The sequence below is a fragment of the Pezoporus occidentalis genome, unplaced genomic scaffold, assembly GCF_034315485.1.
Source record: "Pezoporus occidentalis ecotype Australia unplaced genomic scaffold, CSIRO_AGI_Poc_V1 ctg28, whole genome shotgun sequence".
Lineage (NCBI taxonomy): Eukaryota > Metazoa > Chordata > Aves > Psittaciformes > Psittacidae > Pezoporus > Pezoporus occidentalis.
This window is the reverse complement of record NW_026914718.1, coordinates 6,308,872-6,323,023: the sequence shown is the minus strand read 5'-3', so window position 1 is coordinate 6,323,023 and position 14,152 is coordinate 6,308,872. Positions and strand designations below refer to the sequence as shown.

General features: G+C 38.8%; 1 protein-coding gene across 4 annotated transcripts in view; it reads right to left on the bottom strand.

Annotated features, from left to right (window-relative positions):
- Nucleotides 1–14,152, bottom strand: part of VPS41 (VPS41 subunit of HOPS complex) — a 97,306-nt gene that overhangs the window by 25,529 nt on the left and 57,625 nt on the right. For all 4 annotated transcript variants that reach the window (XM_062625440.1, XM_062625439.1, XM_062625441.1 and 1 more), the window contains 6 exons: nucleotides 9,254–9,351; nucleotides 6,734–6,863; nucleotides 4,927–5,042; nucleotides 3,327–3,383; nucleotides 1,311–1,372; nucleotides 399–480 (listed from right to left, as the gene is read on the bottom strand). In XM_062625440.1, coding sequence (XP_062481424.1) covers nucleotides 399–480; nucleotides 1,311–1,372; nucleotides 3,327–3,383; nucleotides 4,927–5,042; nucleotides 6,734–6,863; nucleotides 9,254–9,351 — 545 coding nt within the window. The remainder of the gene's footprint in view (nucleotides 1–398; nucleotides 481–1,310; nucleotides 1,373–3,326; nucleotides 3,384–4,926; nucleotides 5,043–6,733; nucleotides 6,864–9,253; nucleotides 9,352–14,152) is intronic.

Genomic DNA, 14,152 nt, shown 5'->3' with positions numbered 1-14,152 from the left:
ACCCTCTTATTTTCCTTAAGAGTTAGGGTAGGATTTTTCAAGGCACTAGAAGAGAGTGAAAAGCAAATGGGAAAGATGCATTTAACTGTCAGCATCTTTGCAATTAAAGGCATTGAGGATGGGTCTTTCACTTAGGGGCTGTCAACAAGTTAAAAATAGGTAGCTGAGTACCTGGATGTGCTACGCCTCCAACTCTGCTTTGATGCATGTTAACATACCAGCATCAATCTGAAAGACAACTGAACAACTAGAGATCTGGGTCAGGAACTTCAAAGGCAGCAGTGAAACCATGGCTACCACAATGGGGCCATGAAATGACATCCTTTACATACTTGGTCAAAACATGGGGGAAGTACAGCATGCCAACGACTTGAGTCCAGAGACAGAAATTAACTTACCTTAAGCTGACCTATTTCTTTAAACTTGTAAACTTCAAATTCCCAGAGTTCCGTGTTTTTGCCAAGAATTTTTTGGCACTTTCTGGAAGGAAGATGAAAAGGGGAGAGAACAAAAGTAGGTACACAGAATAATACAAATGTGAAGCACGAGTGCAAGGGATCCTCTTTCCTCTTTCTTCTCCCTATCGGTTATTTCCAAAGGCGACTTATTTTGGCAACCCTTGCTTCAAGCAGAGTATGCCAGGTACTCCTCCTTTCAGATCTTAATTTTTGTTGCATCCAAGAGGACTAAACAACTTTCTATGCATTCATCCCTATTGATTACTGGTTTATATTAAACATTAGGAAGAAATTCTTCTACAAGAGGGTGCTGAGGCGCTGGCACAGGGTGCCCAGAGAAGCTGTGGCTGCCCCATCCCTGGCAGTGTTCAAGGCCAGGTTGGACGGGGCTTGGAGCAACCTGCTCTAGTGGAAGGTGTTGCTGCACTTAAAAAGATATGCCTACATACACGAAAACATAAATCTTAGGTAATTTCTGATCCCTATTTGAGATACCCATATTTGACATTTTTGTTTACATTACATCCACATAACCACACATTATTTTCTGACGGTCTTACAGGCCAATGACACACTAGTAAACCAAATTATCAAAATCCAAAGAAAACCTCAATTTTGAAAACTCAGCATGACTTCAAAAGATCAAGGGTGACTTCCAAAAATATGTGTAACTCAATACTAGTCAAACTTTGGGTCACTAAAGGCAAGCAAATATAGGGCACAGAAATACATCTGTATGTATTGAAAGTCTGGAACCCACAGAAAATCAATATCACTAAATAGTTCAGAATGAACAATTTGCTTCACACAGACACACTTCAGCCAGTAAAGAAATCCATAATAATAAGTTACCGAGCAGCCAGGTCATACTCTCCTTTCTCCACGAGGTGATTTATATAGGCTAAGCCAATGTCCTAAAAGGTATACAAATAAAGAGTTAGTTGTAAAGGCTTGGAATTCTACTACTTAACTGCCCCAATAACTACCATTCCAACTGTGTGCACTGCTGTTAAGTCAAGCACCAGGCCCTGATTGGATACCCCAAGTTCTCCTTTAGATGTAGGGCCCAGAGAACAGTCAACACAAAATACCTGCATAGACTGCTCATGGGTGCAATTTCAGATACTCACTTAAATAACTCTCATCATCTCACTGATGCTGGGAAGAATGTGCCACCTCTACATATTAATGATTGTTCCAAGCACACAGCTGATGGCTCAGTGCTTGCATTAGTTATCTCAGAAAGAAAACCACCAGCCACTGTATGAGACACTTTGTCAACATCAAGTTTGCAGGTGGGAAAAATGCTGGTTGAGCACGTAAATCCTAGTGCTGCTCCATAAAGTAAAGGGATCACCAAGAACTGAGCAAGATTATTACATATTATTACATACTAAATTCCCCTTCTCAGAAGTTTATCACACAGTTTTAAAAAAAATAATAAAAAAAATCATGCATATACACCAAATTTTAGGATTTAGGAACCACCTTCGTATTTTCAGCTTCACCATTCTCAAGAGTGAAGACTTCTGGCAGCCTCCTTCTCCTGTGGGCCAGCTCCCCAGTAAGCAGAGAAGACAGTCTAGGGAAAGGAGCTGTAGATCTGTGGCTGTTGAGGACCCCTGCATGCTGCTCAAGTGGTGTAGAGGAACAGTGACGATTACTGCAGCCTAAAATATCCCCAGGGCCATCAGACTGTCAGTGTGGCGTCACTGGTTTAAATGCTGCTGGGCAGTGAGAGCATGAGTTGACTTAAATCCCTGTACCACTAATCCTTCACTTAAGGCTAAATGTCAACATCTCTTTCCTCAACACATTCCATGGGTTTTGCATTAGAGACCAAACACTCAACAATGCTGCTTGTATATACCCACACTGAATTTCATCCTAGCAGAACTAATCTCTGTAAACCAGGAGAAAAGCTTTTTATTTAACTAATGAATTGCCAGGATCTCCTTTCACATCTTTTGCAAGGGCCACAGAATAGCTAAATCATACAAACTCCGTGATAGGTGATGCCATGCCATTAGGTTTTGATTCAGCTTCTGGACTACACAAAAAGAAGAGAGTTTCTAAGACCTACTGATATACAGTGTGCATATTATAGCAGTAATCTGGCTAAAATCTAAACACATTTAACACTTTGTACTTAAATAAAAACTTCCATTTAAAGAAGCAGCAGTATTAATGAAATTCCAACATGTTCACATCAAGGTCAATTTAAACAAAGACCTAAAAAAGAGCTAAAATGAGCGATGCCCTTGTGACTATTAAGTTATTCACCCCTCTTGCCTTAAACATCAATACCCTTTGTTGCTCTGAGAAGGGACTATAAAGCATAGGAAATAACTATACAAGGGAAAAGGAGCTTAACTATGTAAAGTAGTAAGAATTGCAAAGCAACATGAGAGAGCTATATGTGAAACTGCAACTGAATTTCAATAACATTTAAAAGGTCTTCCAATTGCACCTTTTAAACTCCTGCTGAAACCCTGTCACATGCACAAGGTAGAAGTTAAAGAGAAATATGTCACCCCCTACCCAATCTCTAACACTGAAATACTGCATTACTTGAAACAACAGCAAACTTAATACAAAAGTGAAAGCAAATAAAAACCCTATCAGCAATCAAGAGTGGAATTCTCTTCTTTTTAATGTCAACAGCACCTTCATAAAAGCCAGATCCCTTCATGTTTCACATACTAACATTCCTGTTCTGCAGCTGAAACCAAGAAATCGAATGCTAGTTGGAGTATGCCTAACAGCTATTGTCTCATGTGATACAGAACACAGACTGTGTTTGCAGCATCTCACAGCATTCTAAAAGAAATCAGGTATTTTGTTTTGAATAGAAGTTTTGAGACTTACCAAAATCTTGTGCTTTTTTATAGTTTTCTGACTGATCTCAGCTGCCATCAAAGCTTCCTATGTTCAGAAAGCAGAAAACAGATACAAGCCAAATACACCAACTTTCAATACAGAAAGCTCTAGAACTGCATAAATCAACTATATCTCAGAGCAGCGTGTTTGAAGCACTAGAATTTTTATTGCCATGGTTGGATGAACAGCTTTGAATCCATTCTCCAACAAAAGCAGTCAACCAAAGAGAAAACTACTTTTGTTTCCATCTGGGTTCACTCCACATTACTATATTAGGATCAAATTGCAAGATTACAACGGAACAGACAATGCAATCGCATTGGATCATTTTCAAATGAGAACCCTTCGCTACCAAAACCTGTGAAAATCATCACAGAGGGGGTGGGAGAAGGCTACCTTTTACTTCTCCAGCCCCAAAGTCTCCTCCAGTCAGAATGATTTATGTTTAAGTGTGCCATTCTTCTACTTCTTTCAAATGTACAGAAACAAAGCTGGCACTTTGACAAACAGAATGAAAGCTTTTAACATACATGGTAACACACAAGCTATCTACTACCTTGACTGGCTTTCATAAAGGCACACACACAGCTGTCAGCTGGAAATTACTGGAGTCTTCAGGGACCAAATGCTGTGATTTACATAAACTGCAAAACTGCACTCATCATCCGAGTTTGCTATTGAGATGCAAAAGCATCCACATGGATTTAAACAAATATGCATGAAGAATATAATGTTTGCATTAACAAAAGGAACACGTGCTGAATGGCTTTTCCATGTATATTTTTCATATACTGGGTGCCCAACAAATACCATGGAAATATGAATTTGCAAGTTATTTTATGCACCATAACAAGCACTCTAAGTCATTAACTGCAGGAAACCAGAGGCCAGAACACTGGGTGCATGCTGATATCATCTGTAAGAATTTATTATTGGCTTAGATGTTTAGATATACATGCTTAAACACACCAATATTTAAGCAGCCAAATACTGAGCTGCTTTTTCCAAGGGAGCTGTACACCCTTGGTTTTTAATATTGACTCTGCTTTCTTGTAACACTACTTTCAGCACAATACCTACAGTTTGAGCCCATATTATTTTACTTGTAAGAGCTTCAATACTGAAGGTAAGTAACATGGAGCAGAGCACACAACCTTTTTGTTCTATAGTAGAAGCAATATAGAATGGGAAAAACCTAATATTGTCCACCAAGTCCATTTCCCTTCTCTATTTGGGATAGATCTAGAAAAACACCCACATAGCTCATTATTTAACTGCTCTGCTGCTTTAAAGCCAAAAGCCAGCTTTAATAATTTTCAGTAACAGCTAATACATTTCACATCTGATGCCAAGAGCAGTATTCACAGCATGTAATTCAGCTACCTCACTTGGGTGCAATTCAGATGAGCTGTTTCAGTAGGAAGACTAACTCTCCAGAGAGATGGAGAGTCAATTCCCACCTTTTACAAGCATTTCGTCAATGACTGTAGGAACAAACTATCCAATCCAAATAACCTAGCAAAGTTCTTCATCCCACTCCAATTTCCAAACCATTAAACCCTGACAGAAAGAATGTTGTAAAGATTACTTCGTATTTCTTTTTTTCAAGAAGCCAGTCAATGTGGTCATCTTGGTCCCGCTCTTTAGCCACAACCACATCTCTTGGGCTGATGATATAAAAGAGTGATTCCCCTTCCGAATACTCTGCAAATGCATACATAGTTTTATTTTTATTATTATTATATTAGTAGTAGTAGTATTTTTTAGTACACCCTTGAGGGGAATTTTAAAAGAGGACATGCAAGGAAGAGAGCAAAGCTGCTCCTGCAAAACATGCCTGTTGGGAAGCTGTATTCCCCAATAAATTAAAATTGGTTTAAATGGCAAAATATCTTTAAAAAAAAAATCACTACAGCTTATTGCAAATTCTGATTCATCCACTATGTGTAAACTTTATGATGGTTTAGAACACATTATTATACTTTTAGAGGACTATTACACTACATAGCCTGCAATAAACTTATCCTCCCCATCAAGGTCAAGGCCATCAAAAGCATAAATGATAGATGCCATAACCCCTGGGGACACAGCACATCATTACAGCAACGCATTTGCAATGCTATAAGTTAAGGTTATATGTATAATGCATTTGCTTATACCATAAGCCTTTATTTCTGAGAAAACTTGAAGTACAAATGTACTTAAGGGTAAAATCAAACACAGAAGATGACTGTTCAGGATAGTTACTATTTCCATAGAAGCCATGAAAAAACACCATCAACCATTTGCAGGTACAGAAAACAAAACCATCCTCTACCCTTTATCTGTAACTCTATATACATACAAATACACTACTGAACTAGCAATTCACGAAATGATGCCTGTTTTAAAGCCATCCAAATATTTAGACTTGTCAGATTAGCTAGAATATTCATTAAGCATAAAAGTACAACTGTGGACATCAAAGTTCTGCTCAGAGATGGGTATAAAAAAATTCCAGTTCTATTGATAGCAGCTGAGATGTTTGGAGACCAGGAGATATACTGTTTCTTGTGGCTTAAGGGCACTGATATACACAAAGGGGCCTGCCAAGCCTATGATTCGAAGCATGCCACCAGAGAAGATGTTTAAACATCAGATTCATGGTTTTTAAAAGCCAGAAGGAAAGTTTCTGTATAACACAGGCTATATAATCTTCACCAAGGAATCCTGCATCAGCTTTGCCATGCATCTTTCTAAACTACAACACATGTATCAGAAAACCATCCCATCTTTTTTAAAAGACTCTGGCTTAATCTCCCTGCCTGTTAGGTTATTAAACCTATCTTTTAGGCTGAACTTGCCAATCTCCTATTGAAAACATCCTTTCTTCTCACTACATTTTACCATTCTGGGGTCTATTATATGCCAACAACTTTGTCAGTACAGGGAAGCTAAATATCAGCGTGCCCCTTTTAAGTTGATCCAGGCGCATCTTACATTTGAAATGACATTTATTCCCTCTTTGTCTCTAAAGCACTCATTTCACTATTCCTGAAGCCCTTTGTGTTCAAAGAGACACAAGAATTCATATGGATCACATGTTCAATACATCTCTATTAAAGATGCTGCTTCCCACAATACTGGACATTACATGAGATCTTTATTTCTGCTTTCCATAGTATGTTTGACACAATAGACAGTTTTACAAATCATTACTTTAAACATACACATTTGTTTTCTTTTATGTAACTGTTTCTATTGGATTTCCACTTGACGCTTCTGCATTATAAGCAGTTTTAGACAGTTATTCAAGGAGATAACATAAAAATGAAAAAGGAGGCTCAGTCCTCCAAAATCAGGTCTTTTTTAACCAAGTTATGAAAATAAAACAACACATTATTAAGAGCACCTACCTAAATGATAATCTCTACATTCATTTTCCTGAAATCCTCGTACTGTTAGTGCATCAGAAGAGATCTCTTCACAGGACTCTGGTAGGGGTTGTACGATATCCAGTCTAGGCCTTGCACAACACTCCACTTCCTAGAAAAATACCAACATCTTAGTTGCATCTACATGATTTACCTTAGCAATGCCAACTGATGGTCACCTACAAACAAGGCTGAAATTCAACAGCTCAAAACATTCCCCAAGGTCCATTACATTGCACTGGGTACTCAGCTGTGAATCATACAAGTTGCAAAGTTGTGCTCAACAGAGTAGCTGTAATCATGTCTGAAACACAAAGAGAAGTTATTCCTAACGTTGGTTTGCCTCCCTTGAACAGAGGCAAGGAGAAGGAGGCTTAGACACAACACAGGTCTAACCTTTCCCCTGAGGTTGCTCACTATTTTTCTGCTCTTGGTCACAGAAGTTTTCAGGGCTATCACAGATGATCATCAACCACTGCATTCAACAAGCAACAGTACAATTTAAGACAAAATCTCAGCTGGGCTCAGGTCCTGAAGGACAGATCTCTAAAAATCAATGATATTCTGGTACCGAGAGGAACTTGGGCTTCTTTTAGCTCATGTTTAATTTTGCACTTTTAAGAGTCCAGAAGCAGTAGGAAAAAAATATTCTGAGAATAATCCAAAATGAATCGTCAGGATGGTTATGGTAAGATGATATCATGCACTTTCATCTTCTATCCAAGGAAAACTGCTGTCTTCAGTGAGAAGGAGTTTTAATTGAGTCAAGGTACAAAACAATCCCTTATTTCATACTTCTGAATGTGAATTACAACAGAGTACAGAATGGAAGAACAAGGAGACACACAAAGTGAATATACACAGCTCTAGCCTACTCACTCATCAGCAGCACCACTTAGGTCTTTTCTCAATTCAACTGTTCTAGTGCAAGTGGGGGGAAAGGAGGGGAAGGAATTAAAAAAAGAAAGAAAAATATCAAAGCAAGCCAGGAGTTCAATTCTCTTCCAATCTGTAACAAGCAGGAAGCTGTCGTTTGAAAGCTGTGAAATCAAGCATAGGCAGAACAGCGTTCCTCACAACCCAACACCATTTGTAGCAAGCAGCACTTCTGCTGCAAGCTCAGGCTCCACAGAGCCAAGACACTAACAGAGGGGTTCCCACCACACCAGAGCACAGACATGGTGTCAGGGAGGAGAGTACCTGTTTCCTTGCAGAGGACTGAGGAGTCCATCATTCTGCTAATTAAAAACAAATAAGTGAAAAAAAGAGAATCTTTGTGGTTTATTACCATTGTATCACCTGAAATTCTCTTTTCATCTTTCTCTCTTGAAGCAGAGTGACTTTAACCTTTATCAGCCACTGCCTTCTTCACAATAGTTTCCTTCCCTTGCTGCTACTTCATTAACAGCAGCTTCCCAATTTCCTTGCTTCTCCTTGTATTTCAATGCACTTTTTCCTCCCCCTCCCTTACCTATTTGTTTGCCTCCTTTTCTTTCACCGACTCTCCCCACACTCGAGGGCCACTACACTGGCTCTCTGGGGAAACACTGCTGTGACATTATTTTTCTCCTTAATATAAATAAAGAAATAGTACTATGAAATCCTGCAGCAGAGCTAGAAGCAAACCCTATTGATTTCCACAGGCTCGAGCATTTGTTTGAACCTACAGCATTTCATTGCCTAGCAACTTGTGCACCAAGTTGCTTAAGGTTACTATGGTGATGGTTGCCCAACGCAGACATACTATCAAAGAGATGATCAAGAGCATCTGCCATTCTCACACTGCAACTTCAAGGATTCCCTCCACTGCCTCGCCTTTTATTTGGCAATATGAAATAAATGTTGGAGACAGACACAGTGCTCACCCGTGTGCAGTCAGAACGGCTGACATGAATTCTAATTTCTATCTATCTGCACACATATTGGGTGAACACAACTAAAAGTCTTGGAAGCAAGAGAGACCATGATGCCAGTTGCTCGCAGTCATGCATCCCTCCCAGCCACAGTGACTGTTACTGCTTGAGTTGACCATAGAATCATAGAATCAATTAGGTTGGAAAAGACCTTAAAGATTGTCAAGTCCAACAGTTACCCCTGCCAGGTCCAGCTTCATGACTCTCACTTCTAAGATGCAAATGTCAGAAAGCCCCTCGTATAGGAAATGTAGAAAGAGATTCTACATCTCCTTTGGTGCAGAAACAGCAGAAAGAAAGAGAGAAAATGAGAGAGAAGGTGGGGTGGGAATCAAACAAGGACTATCTAGAGGAAATCTTCCCTGCCTTCTGCAAGAAACAGAGGAACCCAGACAGGTCTTCTGAAAGGTAAGTACATTAGCCTTCCACATGACCTCCACTGACTATTTCATAGGTCAGAGAAGTTTCGAGCACTGTTCACTATTAGCACATAGCAATTCTTTTCACAGATAATCAGATCTGTGTGACTGGTTTCAGGCCCAACTCACAGGTTAGTGCTGTGCAGAAACTCTACCATAAAAACAAGTACCGTTTTGTCGGAAATCTCCTTTACGTATGAGAGGACAACGAGCTGGTCACAGAGAGGGGCGAGTCCACTGATATAGAATTCCGTGTCAAACTGGAAAACTGAAACACAGGAAAGCCAACAGACTGTTACACAAATGAATGAGTACGAACTGCTCCCTAAGAAAATACACACAACTTATTTTCAATGGCAATCAACAGCATGCAGTAGCATTCCAGAGAAATGAAGCCTCAGTACCTAACAAACCTACAGACTTCCCAGTTGGATCAGCAAGATGAAAAGTTATACTTAACAGACTAAATTCCACTAAAGCTTGCAAGAAAAATATGCCTGTGCTCCAGGACATGCTACACATGAAACACGTGAAATGAATGGTCAGCCTGATTTTCAGTAATCACATTGAAAAAAAGGAAACAAAACCAAAACCAAACTCATAAAATAGGCCATAAATAGAACAACTTCATTGGTTTGCATATTTGCAGCGAGTTCATGTGGCCATATGAGAATCACATCTGCGGCATCTATTAGTATGATATATGAAAACACAGAGATCATTATTTATTTATCATCACTCTAAACATCACAGGAAGATTTACAGATACCCTCATTACAAGGAAAACACACGGTTAAATAGTGCCTTCTCTTGTGCATAAAACGTCAAATGTAATTTCCTAAAACTGGTCTTGAAATTGAACCTAAATACATGGTGACTATTTTGAGAAAGAGAAAGAAAAAGAAAGAGAGCTGAACTGGATTTAGAAAAACACTCATTAAAGCAAACCCCTGCCACAGAAACAGCTATTTCGTTTTATTCTGCTGGATTTACTGTGCAGCCTTTCTTCTAGGCTCTTTTCTCATGGGGCCCAAACCAGGAATCAGCTAAGTGCTTATGTTAGAAAAACTTCCACCTATGATCTTTTATAAAAATACCAGATGCATCATCATTTTCTCCCAAAACATGGTTTTAGGAGAATCTAAGCCTAAGGAGGAAAAAAGAAGTTTCCTTGCTTACTGGTTAGCATACTCCACTACTAATATCTACTGTTTACTAAAATAGTTACTAATTATTTTAGCAAAGCAAACAGAAAATGCAACATTATTATGCTAAAACTAAAGCTGTTTTTCTTTAACCAAGGTAATAAGGAGGAATAGGAGAAATAATTATCCTCCTGCTACAGGAGAACAAATAATACTGCCAAGTAAAGTACAGATTTGCCACCTGTGTCTCAATGAATAAGCAAATACTGTTTTTCTCTTAATGACTACTGACACTTTGACATCACTGGGGGACCAAAGCATGGCAGAAGGGTAGAGCACTTAACCTATTCTAGGAGAGAAAGGGTTCACATTTGCAATCCTGCACGTAATTATTTTGTTGTAGCCTGCAAGACCGATGAGATTGGTTCAACTGTGTCACATGTTGTGCTGAGCAATGATTTTAAACAAACCATGTCAAACATCTACATAATATATATTATTGCTTGCTTATAATTTAGTATTTGGCATTTGAAAAGCATATGGAAGGCAGGAGAAAAAACAGTCAAATCCACCATGCTGGCTAGAAGAACAAGCAAAGCAACTTTCATTTCAGCTTTAAAAAGTGACAAGAGAAGGCTCTCAAAGGTATATAAAATATTGTGGCTTGATTTTGCAGTGGAAAACAGCACAGTGACTGATACATTTATAAAGATTATGGGGACAGTTTTGAAAAGCCATGGGTGTTTCTTTGACTTTCACTTCAACTTTGGTTCCTCTGCCAGTGAAAATATATGTAACATCCACCTAACAGTGCATTTGGAATCAAGCAGTGGCACTGTTCTGCCAGACTACAACAAACAAACAGAAATCATCACTTCATGCTTTGTTTTTAAATAGAGTTTGGTTTCCTTGGTTTCACTTTCAGCTTTCTCTCAGCTCATGCTCCTCGAGAGGCCTTGTTGAAACACAATGCTCTAGCTCTGCTGCTATAGCCTTGAACAAAGAATGGCTGGCACAGACAGTGCTGCTTGACCTGATAAAAACCTTTGATGCAGCTAATCAAAAAAGTTACTACGAAAAATATTATAGAAGCTATAGCTGCACAGAACACTAACAGGTTAATTTGACTTGCTCTCTGGGCACTTTGTTGTGATCAAGAGGGGGGAAAGAAATACGAAATAAAGGCACTACAGAAATGCTGTTAATTTGAAAAGGGTCCAAAACAATTAAAACAAACGTAGTATTGAAGTAAACGGGAATGACGGAGGTATGGCCATGTGTCATACATGTTTATGCCTGTCATGAGAGAAGACAGCGGATCTACTCTGCACCTGTCAAAGAAATTACCAGGAAGCAAAAAGAAACCTGAGAATATTTTGTTGTTGTTCATTAAACAAAATGTATTAGACATACCACAGCACAGGAATAAACCAATATATGGTATGCTATTTACCCAAACTCTATAAAACAAATTCCCCTGGAATTTAAAGATAGAAACATGCTGTGGACTGAAACTGAAAGTTTATGTTGTTTAACCAAATAAATTGGTGGATGTGCCCACTTAAAGACATACCAACTGTGACTCAAAAGGAACTTCTGGGGAAGAGCAGTGAAGCAACCTACATGATGGTCCTTTATTTGGCCTTGAGTATCCTCAGAACTTCCTACAAATTTGCTACCTGTACTAACTCATGTGAAAGCAAGAAACTATTTACCTAACCATGTACATATCGCAATGGCATTTTAAAGGATTTATCTTCTTCCTTGATTTTCAGTAGGAGGAGCAGCAGGGTAAGACTAAAATCAACAGTGGGTCCAATACATCAATGATTGACAAAAACTGATGCTTCCAAACTTGGAATTCAAACTCTCTGCTATTTATCAAAATAGGTGGAAAAGTCATATTCAAATTTATTTTTGTTCAAGTGCTGAAGGTTCAGAAAAGTTTCAGAGAAAATGGAGCAACCATTAATCAATCATTCTATATATAACTTTGAATGACACAGAACAAAGCATGAGCTTTTTCATTAAAGCAAAGTAAGGCAATGAAAATGATATTATTAATTGAATATAATCACTGAACAAAAAACCCCACCTCGGCTTAAAAGCAACCACCACCTCACCATGCCAGTGATCATCCATCTGGTGGGGTCTGCACTTTCAATTCAAGTACAGAAATGCTTTTTCTACTGTAAGCAGTGTTACAATTTGCTGGTTTATGTGCAATCAGGTTGTGAGTTATAGAAGTGCCACCATGGTGCTGAAATCATCTTACCCCTATTCCATCTCACACAGCAATAAAAATCATCTTTAGAAATACGGCAATTCCCTGTGCAACTCAAGTTACAGACAAACACAATCTTTAAGGAAATCCCGTGGAAACCTTGATGACAACTGGGAAGTCAGGAGCTTAAGTTCCAGAGCTTCAAAGTTGATTTCCTGAAAATACTCTTTCTTCCACTACACAGTGAAGTCAGAAACCTTCATTAACCAACAGGGAAAATATTCGGGAGTCTGACAGTCTGGACTAATTTTAATCAAGATATTTATAAATGATTGATTTGGCCTGTGGCAAACCAAGATGAGCACAAGTCTAAGTGGAATCAGCTCTGTAAAGGGGTTGGGTTTTTTTCTTCTTTTTTTTGGCAATTTGCTTCTCAGAGTGTAGCAGGCTTGCTCCAATGAAATGTTTGCATAAATCAGCATACAAAGTTGATGGCCTTCAGTCACAGGTAATTTCCTGCTCATCACATTCATTAATTAAGCTTTAAACTCTGTGTAAAGATGCTGGTATGGTAGATCCCGGTATCTCACTAGAAAAGCAAAACCAAAAAATATTCCCATGTTTTCTTTTCAGATATAAATGTGCAAATCTCAATGTTTGGTGGTAACCTGCCATGCAGTTATATAACAATTCCCTCACGAAACATACAGATGTTCTGTTACAAGCACATCCACAGATCATGTCATTTTTAAGCCAGAGTTCTGTTTCGCGGGGAACCTGAGGTATGCAGAGGGAAGCCAAGTGCTCATGAGGCACTGCTGGCTGGTTGGTACCTGGAATTAAGCTGAGCTTCCTCAGACAAAATTTGGGCTAAAATAAATGTAATAGGAAGTCTCTAATTGACTTAAAGTTTTTAACTGACTTCAGTATTAATCTATTTTCTGCTATCATTAACAACGTGAGTAACTGAAGCAGAGATAAAGCACTTCTCCACAGAAGTATATAGAATCCCAAGCTACCCGACAAGGACATTGAAGATGAGATGTCCCCTTTCACTTTGAAAAGGCATCGTATTAACTGCAAAGTGCTAATTAGCTTTCTCATGGGCTCCAGTTGAGGAAGGGTTCCTAGTTCTGACCAGAAGCTGTCCAGCATTACAGCTTTTGTACACGCATCATGAGCGAGCACAGAGGTCAAGCACTCTTTAAGAAGGATCACAACGGCATTTAGTCCATGTTAAGCCTGTAATTCAATACCAATACTTTCTAATCAATACACTAACTTCACAGCAGTAGCTGAAAGAGCTAAACTGATAGGATCTGCTCAGCTAACATACATTTAAACCTACATGGAAACATTTCACTGTAGTTTATCTTCGACACTGAATGAAGACCCACAGAGCCAACGAACTGTAACATATAACCAGAGACAACAGAAAAGATCACTGAAGAAAAACACCATCAATATTTTGAAGGATGTAAATAAAATTAGCAATGCCACGTGGATCCCCGTGCATGAAACCTGTGTAATTCACCTGATTTCCCTTATAGGTAATCACAGCATTATCTTCTTTAAAATCAAACTGCTAGCAGTGGTGCCACTTTCCCACGTTATGGGCTGTCAGACTAAGCATCACAGTAGACACTGTATTTATTTCCTGTCCAAGAGTAAGTATAGCTAGGTGTCAAGAAAGAATCAGA